This window comes from Periophthalmus magnuspinnatus, chromosome 23 (genome assembly GCF_009829125.3).
Source record: "Periophthalmus magnuspinnatus isolate fPerMag1 chromosome 23, fPerMag1.2.pri, whole genome shotgun sequence".
Lineage (NCBI taxonomy): Eukaryota > Metazoa > Chordata > Actinopteri > Gobiiformes > Gobiidae > Periophthalmus > Periophthalmus magnuspinnatus.
Window position 1 is genome coordinate 17,172,528 of NC_047148.1, and position 10,650 is coordinate 17,183,177.

At 41.2% G+C, this 10,650-nt stretch overlaps 1 protein-coding gene across 2 annotated transcripts; it reads right to left on the reverse strand.

Moving 5' to 3' along the window:
- Nucleotides 1–896: 896 nt before the first annotated feature.
- Nucleotides 897–10,547, reverse strand: ogdhb (oxoglutarate dehydrogenase b). Of its 2 annotated transcripts, XM_055231954.1 has the most exons (23): nucleotides 10,494–10,547; nucleotides 9,847–10,200; nucleotides 9,423–9,611; nucleotides 9,241–9,334; nucleotides 7,316–7,431; nucleotides 6,768–6,922; nucleotides 6,528–6,674; nucleotides 6,360–6,450; nucleotides 6,077–6,256; nucleotides 5,864–5,992; nucleotides 5,598–5,777; nucleotides 5,302–5,454; nucleotides 5,104–5,206; nucleotides 4,889–5,017; nucleotides 4,660–4,810; nucleotides 4,452–4,579; nucleotides 3,970–4,148; nucleotides 3,813–3,884; nucleotides 3,618–3,743; nucleotides 3,456–3,528; nucleotides 3,224–3,387; nucleotides 2,976–3,130; nucleotides 897–1,219 (listed from the first exon to the last, which is right to left on the reverse strand). In XM_055231954.1, the coding sequence occupies exons 2-23, from the start codon at nucleotides 10,072–10,074 to the stop codon at nucleotides 1,120–1,122; spliced, it is 3,042 nt and encodes a 1,013-aa protein (XP_055087929.1). In that variant the 5' UTR covers nucleotides 10,075–10,200; nucleotides 10,494–10,547; the 3' UTR covers nucleotides 897–1,119. The 2 variants fall into 2 exon arrangements, with proteins under 2 accessions (XP_055087929.1, XP_033845752.1); XM_033989861.2 differs by having other exon boundaries at nucleotides 9,847–10,510.
- Between the last annotated feature and the right edge of the window lie 103 nt (nucleotides 10,548–10,650).

A 10,650-nucleotide genomic window follows, 5' to 3' on the forward strand; every position in this document is an offset into this window, starting at 1 on the left:
AAAAGAGAATAGTTTTGGTAGTGCGAGTTAAGTAATAAAATAAAGCAATGCACTGGCATAACCACAAGGGGGCGATAATGTATCTTTTTGATTCTGATTGGCTACAGCAGAGACTATCAGAGCATACCATGTGCTTTACTGAGCTTTGGAGAGCTTGGTTTTAAAACATTAAAATATCGCATTATGTAAGCTTATTTTTAATGCAATAGCAAATGTCTGATCAGCACTAGAGAAGTGTATTCAGTAAAAAAGTGTTTGCGCAATTGACAGCACTTGGATCATAATGCTAGTCTAGGAGTTAAATTGGCACAGACAGAAGTATATAAACTCGCTATGAACATAGGTCTAAGACATTTTATGTATGTCTAAAGACATGAGAAACTGTTGGCAAATAGTTTTATTTGTTAAAAAATCCCCTTCTAACAATATACAGAAATACAATGTGCAAAATTTAAAATCACTTAATTAACTTATTAATTAACAGTACAGTTGATGGAAGTGTTAAAGTAAATGTAATATGTTGACAAAAGCACATTTACAACCATGTGTCACATAACATTCAACAATAAGCATGTAATAGGTTCCTCATTATTTGTCTCTGAAATTCAAGAAAATTCCAAAAAGTAACTGGGGGTTACCAGATATTTTCAGCGGGTTCTCTGAACACATATGATATACTTTTGCAACTAGCGTAGACAAGGCTTGTCACACTTTAAATGTAGTTGTAAATGTACATTCCTGTAGCATAATAAAATGAGTTGCAAAAGCCAACAGTTGTAATTATGGGGGTCACTTTGCAACTGAAAAAGGCTGAGAACCACTGCTCAGTGGTGTAGCTAGTGTAAGATCTTCAACTCTTTTACTGAGAGTCTCAGTTGACTCTCACCTTTTCATACTTATCTGTCCTGTCTAATAAAGCTCATAGCTCAGAAATTCTCAAATGCAATTCTCATAAAACGTAAATGTAATTTACATTCATGTGTAAATAGGCTACTACATTCAAGTAACAGTTCATTGTGCACATTGTAAGAATCACAGTAGCTTATGTTGAACTGATTTGATATGTCTATGATAAATATTCAAAGCTTTGGCTCAGTGGTGGCTTTCTTGCTGAGAAAGTTACAGATTGAAGGCTGTGTCCAGCAAGCGCTGCAGCTCCATGAGGTGAGTCTTTTTGTTTCCTGTAGCCGGTGCAGCAGCAGACTCACGGCCAGCATACCTGTAACAAAATCCACAGAAAGATGTACAGATATTAACATTCTCCCAGCCCTTTATGATATGCACCACATCAAGGCCAGTTATGTCACCCTGAATTTGAGGACAGGTTTCTCACTGTTGTGTCGGCCTGTGGGGCAAGGAGCAGCGCAGAGTACCTAGCCTTCTTGGAATCCCTGGGGGGGTACTGGACACTGCACTGACCGGGGACTCTGTTGTTCTACTGGGGGACTTCAATGCAATGACAGTGACACCTCTAGATGGGTAATTGGAAAGAATGGCCTCCCTGATCAGAACCCGAGCAGTGTTGTTATTGGACTTCTCTGCTAGTCAGTTTGTCCATAACACTATGTTCAAGCACAAGGGTGTCCATCAGTGGCACCAGGACACCCTAGACTGGAGGTCGATGTTTGACTTTGTTGTTGTGTCATCTGTCCTTCGGCTGCATGTCTTGGACACTTGGGTGAAAAGAGAGGCCACACTGTTTATAGTGAAGAGAGGGGCAACATTGTTGCCCCTTGTACATTGTGGGTGGAGAGCTGCTGACCTCGACTCTGGATATTGAACAGTGGAAGGAACACTTTGGGAATCTCCTCAATCCCACCATTACGTCTTCTGAGGAAGAAGCAGACCTCATCCATTACCCGGGTTGAAGTCATTGAGGTGGTTGGCAACCTCATCAGTGGCAAGGCACCGGGGGTAGATGAGATCCATCCTGGATTCTGTGAGGCTGTCTTGGCTGACATGCCTCTATAACATTGCACGGCAGTCGGGGACAGTACCACTGGAGTGGCAAACTGAGGTGGTGGTCCCTCTGTTTAAGATGCTGAACCAGAGGGTATGTTCTACATGGGAATCGCATTCCTCCGCCTTCCTAGTAAGGTCTATTCGAGCATACTGGAGATACAAGAGGAGCATTCGAGTGATAATCAAACCTCGTATTCAGGAGGAGCAGTGTTTTCGGTTCGGACCTGAGTACACAGGACCAGCTCTGTACCCTCCATTGGGTGCTCGAGGCCTCATGGGAGTTTGCCCAACCAGTTCACATTTGCTTTGTGGATCTGGAGAAGGCATTCGATAGTGTCCCTCGTGGTGTCCTTTGGGGGGGTTCTCCGGGAGTCTGGGGTCCGGGGCCCTTTGCTAAGGGCTGTCCAGTCACTGAAAGACCGGAGCACGAGCTGTGTTTGCATTGCCACGGCTGCCCTTTGTCACCAGTTCTATTAACTGTTAAGGAGCTTAGTTGAAAGGCAAAGTTCTTGATTTACCGGTCAATCTACATTTCTACCCACACATATGGTCATGAGCTTTGGGTAATGACTAAAAGAACAAGATGGTGGATACAAAATGAGTTTCCTCCATAGAGTGGCTGGGGACTCCCTTAGATATAGGATGAGGAGTTCAGTCACAGAGTAAAAGCTCTGAGTAGAGCAGCTGCTCCTCTATATCAAGAGGAGCCAGTCGAGCATCAGTTCTAGATGCTTCCTGGACCCCTCCCTGGGGAGATGTTCCAGGTATGTCCCACCGGTAGGAGGTCCTGGGGAAGACCTAGACCACTGGTGGGACTATGTCTCGCGGCTGGCCTGGGAATGTCTTGAGGTCCCCCGGAGGAGCTGGAGGAAGTGTCCAGGGTGAGATAAATCTGCGAGTCCCTGCTTAGACTGCTGTCCCCGCGACCCAGTCCCAGATAAACATAATAAGATGGACATTCACCCACTATCTACTCTCAACTCAGGTCTTTAAGGCAAAAAAGCTAAACATACCAAACAGGGCGGCTCCTGTTGATGGTGGTGCGAATGCGTGGCTTAACATAGTCGTAGAAGCCCTGATTCTTGTGTTCCTCTTGACACCACATTAGGTCTGCGTTTGGAAACAGGTCAGTCTCTTTTTTGACCAGGTCAAAAGGAAACGGTGACAACTACAATCCACACACAAACATGTTTTTATTCAGTAATACCATTATTAATTATCATTATCATACAGAAATGACAGGAATTCATCATGATTTTACCTGTTCAATGCGGACAACTGCTACATCACTATCCATGCCTCTGTTTGTACGCTCTCGGGTCAGGTCATAGTAAACTTTTCCAGTGCAAAAGATTATTCTCTTGACGTTTTTAGGGTTGGTTGATGCAGGTCCATCATCTGGGATTAGTCGCCTGAAGCTTGTGCCTATGTACACAAATGACAGTTTAAATGACTGAAAACAGAACACATTGCTATTCTTTCTCAGTACTCACCTGGCAGCATGTCATCAAAGCTAGATTTAGCCTCTGGGTGGCGCAATAAAGACTTGGGAGTAAATACAATGAGCTAAGAAAAAAAAAAAAAAAAAAGTTTAGTTTCTTAAATGTTTTAGATACATATCAGATAATGAGTCACATTTCTGATAAGTTGCTCACAGGCTTCCTGAAAGGCAGCAGGATCTGACGGCGAAGAACATGAAAGTAGTTTGCCGGGTTGGAGCAGTTGACGACAATCCAGTTACAGTCATATAGTTGACGTATTGCAAAATCATCTGTCAGTTTCTTCAACAAAGATACATTGTTAAATCACAAAGAAGTTCTGCATATATTCTGTTTATTTGATTTACTTACAGGGAATACATCTCGATCATCATTGCACATTTGTAAAAATCTCTCTGGGCGAGCAGAAGAATGCTCAGGGCCCTGAAAGAGCCAAACATGAATGAACTGAAGTAGAGATCTGACAGACAGGATAGTTACCAAACACATGTTGCTTCCTAATACGCACCATTCCTTCCATTCCATGAGGCAGGAGCAGCACAATCCCATTCTGGCGGACCCACTTGGCCTGTCCTGAGCTGATAAACTGGTCGATAATGCACTGAGCTGTGTTGTGGAAGTCACCAAACTGGGCCTCCCACAAAACTAGAGCATTGGGGCTAGCCATGGCAAATCCTAATTCAAAACCTGTCCGGGATAATTTGATTTAGGGTGAGTTCACACTAATGGGGTTAATTTTGAGTACTGCTAAGGTGCCTTGGAACCTTAATATCAGCTCTGTAGCATATCTGTTGTTGAGGTCATCATGGTAGAGAATATTTATTAACACTTGCAGTAGAAAGTACTAGTTAGTCCTATGGGCTAATTCACCAGGAATTTTTAGATCAACAAAAAATAGTCTGATAGCTACATTTGGCACCTGGGGTATTGTTTGGAGGCAGGTGAATAATGTAAAATGTGGATTTAGTTTAATATGATTTTGTTTAATACCTAATACTCCATATTCTGACAAGGAGCTGTTGCAGACTGTGTAGGGTGCTTGATTGGGCGAGATGTAGTTCATTGGGATACAAATCCTTTTATCCACATTCTGATCATGAAGAACATGATGCCGATGGCTAGGATGAGAGACAAATATATGATATTTCTGTAAATATCTGTACATAAAAGAGTCATGAAAGAAATCTTTTGTTTTTACCTAAAAGTTCCTCTCTCCACATCTTGTCCACTAAGACGTACATGAGTGCCCTCTTTGAGCAGAGAGCCAAAGGCCATATATTCTCCTAGTGCCCAGTCACAGAGTCGCTGGTCTACCATATTGGCACGACCCTTTAAGACGCGAGAGAGTCCTAAAACATCAGTCAGATTAGTTTTGTGAGCCTGGGTAAAATGTACAAATAAACAACCAGGTGTCAGTGAAGTTATACCTCCATGAATAGTGAAATCTTTCACTGGGACACTAGCTGCAATATTTCCAATGTGCTGTAGTTCCTCTTCTGTGATACCAGTGAGAGGACAGCTCATGTTTTTGGGCTGACCATCAAGAGTGAAAAAATCTGCAATTACATCGAAACATTGTTACACAAAACAAATATGCAAGGAACGCTTTGTATGTTGCAAACTAATAGTACCAAAAGTTTACCAGGCCAAGGTGAGTCTAACCAGTGTTTAATATGGAGGATCTTCTCATCTTTGGAGCGGGCATATGCATCTTCGCAGATTTTATCATAATTTGACACTATCTCCTAGATAAGCAATAATAACACATTAATAGTGCACGTTAGAAAAGTAAATACATATCAAGTAAACAAAACAGCCACTATACACACATTTTGCATACCTCATATTCTTGAGCAGAGACAACTCCCTGGCCAATAAGTTTTTCTGCAAAATTCTGGAGGACGCCTTTCTGTTTTTTGATGCGTTTGTACATTAGTGGTTGAGTAAACATGGGCTCATCAATTTCATTATGTCCATTGCGCCTGTAACACACCTGAATGTAGACACAGTGTTTGTTATGACTTACAGAAGATATGTGGTTTCCTGGTAACAGTAACACTGTACAATATAAAATGTGTACTAAACAAACAGTTGAGCTGTTTTCTAAAAATAATTATAAGAGTAACTGTGACGTACAAGGTCTACCACCACATCTTTATGGAATGTGTTTCTCCACTCAGCTGCCACTTTGCACACATACATCACAGCTTCTGGGTCGTCAGCGTTTACATGGAAGATAGGAGCATTGACCACTCTGGCCACATCTGTCGGGTAAGGAGAAGAGCGTGCCATTCTGGGGTCAGTGGTGAAGCCAATCTGCAGAGAGCCAAAAATAACTTTTTAATAAAATAATCTTTTAAAAAAAGCTATGACTGTTACGTGTAGGAACATGCAGATTGTACCTGATTGTTGACAACCACGTGAATGGTACCATGAGTGGTGTATGAGGGCAGGTCTGATAAATGGAATGTCTCATAGACAATACCTTGGCCAGCAAATGCAGCATCTCCATGAAGAAGTATAGACATCACCTGCAACAGTTAAACACATAATTCACCTTGCCCTTAATAACGGCGCTGTATATGAATACTATATATTTGTTAAGAGGTGCCTACCCTTTTGCCCTCTGTGTCCCCACAATAGAACTGTTCAGCCTTGGTCTTCCCCTGCACCACTGAATCCACTGCCTCCAGGTGAGAGGGGTTGGCCACCAGGGACAGAGTGATGTACTTATCACTCACACGGTTCATCCGTTTGTGATACATACCTAAGTGGTATTTTACATCACCAGAACCCTGAAGGTAAAAGACAAAAACAAATATGGTTGGTAATTTGTGCACGTCGCTGTGCTGAGGGTTATTTGTAAAATGGAAAAACCCTCAAAATCCCTTTTCTAACCTCATCTGCTGCCTCTAATTTGGAGTCAAACTGGCAGAAGATCTGCTCCAACTCCTTCCTAATAACGTTGGCCAATACATTTAATCTTCCCCTACAAAAAAAAACAAAAAACATTGTTTACAGGTTCAAAGACAAGAAACAAAGGTTCCCGCTGATGGTGCTGTGTACCTGTGTGGCATTCCCATAATGACACTCTCCACGCCACTCTGACTTGATATGTCGATAATTGTCTTCAGAGCTGGGATTAGCGACTCACAACCTTCTAAACCAAAACGTTTCTCTGAAGACCATTTCCTCTGAAGGAACTCTTCAAATCTGTGAATTGAACAGATACTGGTTTCAGCTAAAATAATATTTGAAATTGTAATTGACCCTTTCATGTTTGTAACTAATATACAATACAAGTACCTGGTGGATCGGATCATCCTTCCTAGGAGGGTCCTCTTTTCTGCAACATTGAACTGCATGATGTCTGGAGTCTCAAACTTTTGTCTGATCCACTGGCACTGCTCCACATCATTAATAAACATAAACTCAACTCCTATGTGTTGACAGTAAGCCAACTGGAACAGAAACAAAGCTGTGTGTCAGTGGGTACATTTACATGATCAGTGTTTAGTTTAGTGGCGTGTGTCATTTAATTGTTGGAGTTTTAGAGTAGCTGTTCTGAAAACAATTTTGGAGTACACTCTTCAGCATTTTCTCTTTCATTTTTTCTTTGCCACATTTGTTTAACCTTTTTTGGATATTTTTGCTTGTTCTCTTGCTCCGGTGTGAATAATCAAGAAATATATATATATATATATATATATATATATATATATATATATATATATATATATATATATATATATATATATATATATATATATATATATATATATATATATATATATATATATATATACACACACACTCTGTCAGTTTGAATGGGCATGTCTATAAGTTTAACCCACCTCTAGACGTCGTATAATCTCTCTAAGTGGAAGAGCACTTTCACCTCCTCCAATGAAAGTAGTGGTAGGAAGACGAAACACTTTGTCCAAGTCAGAGTCAGCCAGCCCATAAAAACCTGTTTAATTACCAAAATAATACATCATTTACACAGTACTACAAAAGAAAAATAAACACATACACATGGAGGTTAACCACTATGGTAGTTTGCCACATAGACCACAATCTTAATTTAAACAGGACCAGACTAAGACTAGAACAGGAAAAAACCCAACTGTGAACGCAGCCACAGATACATTGAATAAACAGCAAAATAGTGAAGTTTGCAACACCACTCAAACAGAGATTAACTGTAACACAGGGGATAGACTGAGATGTCACTTCTGTGCATCAGCAAATTACACTGCGGTATGCACACAGGCTGCTCAGCTGAACAAGGCAGAGTCAGCTCTCTGTTACGTAAAAAAATCTTTAGACTTTAGACTCCAAACCTCTGTACTGCACCACACATAAAAGTACATTGTTGTTTTCTTTGATGATTCAGCATAAAGGCGTGATCCAGTGAGGTAATCAATGACAGTATCTGCTATCTAATCAGAGCACAACTTCAACAAAGATAAGTCTTGTCCGACCCCAGTGACCAACAGGCAAAGGTCAGTCCCCCAGGAATCACAAACACCTCAGATGTATACAGCAGGTAAAACATTAATACCAACACAACAATGTTCAGCATTATAATAACTTAACTGCATTGTTTCCTTGGACCATTGAGAAAGAGCTACACATGCTCATTACAATAATTGATACTGTACATCAACATTTCCTGGGGAGGTGATGCTAGCTAAAGGCACTGCTCTGCCTGAGGCATTGTCACTTAAGTTAGACTTTAATCTGATCTTTGTTAACACAATCTGACCTTAAAGAACAAATTTAGTTGGAATTGCAGCAGGTGAGCTGATTTGTGCTGTTAAACAAGTCCCTCTCAAATAACATTACAGTCACAAGCTAGCTAGATTACCCAAAGGTTTTTCATTCACCTTAACTTTTCTTGTTGAAAATGAAACACCTACAACAGGACCATGAACTCTTCTTTTGGCTCCTGAAATTGTATTGTTTAAATCCATTTTGTATTATTTTTTATTTATTTTAAAATTTTTTGCAGACCATCTTGAAACTTTTTTGGCTGTGCTAATGTTTTCATTGTGTCATCATGTGTAATTGCTGAATGTTCTGCCATAGACATACATGCAGAACCCCCGAGGGTGATGTCAGGGTTTCATCTGATAGTCAACACTAGCTTGTTTTACCCTTGATAAGAGGTACATCAAAAGCTTCAGTGACAGTAATGAGAAAGATGAATTTGTCGAGTAAAGTGACAGTAACACCACGTTTTTTACTTTGCAGTGCAACTCGGTCACATCCATTATTAGGTGACACAGTTAAATGACACTGACTTAAATAGTGACATGCTCTAAATCAAAGTCCTTGCCAGTAGTTTTTAATTTCACTTTTGATTGCATTTCCAGCGTAGTCAGGCAGATCCTTTGTAATAGTAACTGGAATGGTTTCAATGACTTCAAATTGATAACATTTTCAAAGTCTTGTTTTTGGCTATTTTGATGCAAGTTCTGGTCCTATTATAGAACTGCCAAGATAATGCACAAGAGGTTAGACCAGGACTAGTATTGACAGGTGATTTATAAAGCATTTTTTCACTCCTACTAGGTACTCGAAAAGCTGGGGGCAAGGCAGGTTAGGTGCCTAAGAACACAATAGCTGAAAGCGCCAGTTGGAGTGGGGATCAAACTTCAGGTCAAGCTGTAAAAACTCTACCTACTGAACTACGCTAGTGAGCAGTAAATAAATGTAATATAAGTAAAGATAGGACAGGTTAAGAGATGAAGTAACATATATATTTTCTTCTTACCAACATTTTGGAAACCCACAGCACATGGAGCATCATCAAAATCTACACAACTGATCCCCAGCGGGTCAAGTTTGGCTATGTGGTGACCTCGAACCTGAATGGAAACATAAAAAATGTGGGTCACAAAACCGGTCCATTGTGAATACTGCACAAAAACACAAATATCATATCTCAGTTTTTACCTGATAGGCACGAATTAGTGAATGTACTGCTAGATGATCTGCAACAAGTTTCTTTGTATTGGCTTCAGCCCCCAACAGAGAAGGGGCACTTTCTGCTCCCTGGGACATCCCATTAAGATGCAAAGGACTTTGGTAGGCTAGACCAGGAGGCACCCCAGCATTAGCATTACGGAAAAAGACATCCCAGGACTGCAGAGAGGAAGACTGATTTAAAACTCCATAGGACAGAATTCTTAAATATGATATTACTGTTTGCAAATGTAATATTAGTTTTGAAAGAGAGAAAATATAGTAAGTCCCTTGTTGTTTGTACTGCAATATTTACATATGCATAACCTTTAGCCTACATTTTGAATGTGGAACTCCAGTAAAGTTTCTGTTAGTTCACACAACTAGAAAGAATCCAATCCAAGACAAGCTTTACCTTGTGCACATTCTTTGGATTCTCCAGCCACGCATAGTACATCTCTTCTAGATAGTTTGAGCTTGTGGCATTGAGAAAAGGTTCAGCAGAAACAGATGTAATTGGACGTCTCGTGGGCTCAAACGTCCTGGGAGCCGCTCTGACCCGCAGGGGTCTGGGCTGAGAGATGTTCTGTCCCGCGTGCGCAATGGGCCCAAGCCGAGCCACTGTAGTCCTTAAGCGGTACATGACTGTAGCTCAGCCGCTCTTCACTCACTCCAGAAACAGAAACACAGCTGATCCACACGTTTACCGCTGAATTAGAGCGTGTCCTCTCGCATCTTCAGCGCAGTCTCTTTTGTTGTCCTCACGACACTGAAGAAAAAACCTTTGTTACTCCGGTCAAGACACACTCATAAGTTTAGCCCTGGATAAAAATACAGCCCACGTGTTATTTTAATTAGAATGAAGCCGCAAACGTCCAGGTGCCTTCAGAATTTTTACTTCTTAAAACTTTCCTCTCCGTCCATTGACTGTACGACTGTCCGCCTCTCTGCGCCAAAATAAATGCACCGGTAGCCACACTTTCCCCACAGGGCATAGCCCCTCTCCTTTAAGCCCTAGGTGAACTTTAAATACCTGACTAAATGGTAACCACAGAACATTACCTTTGCCTCCCGTTTGCGTCCCGCGTTTTACGCAGCCTTTCTTCTGATGTGTCCGGGGTGAGGGGGGGAGTTGCGCTCTGATCAGCGCGCACTATGGCGTCATGTTGACGTCAGGAAGAGCCATAGGTGAAGACTGAAACTAAAATCTCATTTAAAT

Bases quoted from the DNA above. Each gene is read 5' to 3' on its own strand.
- ogdhb (XM_055231954.1), bottom strand. From the start codon at position 10,074: ATGTACCGCTTAAGGACTACAGTGGCTCGGCTTGGGCCCATTGCGCAC. The intron at 5,993-6,076 runs GTAGGCACCTCT...TAACTGTTGCAG, and splicing joins GGGACACAGAGGGCAAAAGG to GTGATGTCTATACTTCTTCA. The intron at 4,811-4,888 runs GTATAACTTCAC...CTGATGTTTTAG, and splicing joins AGATTTCACTATTCATGGAG to GACTCTCTCGCGTCTTAAAG.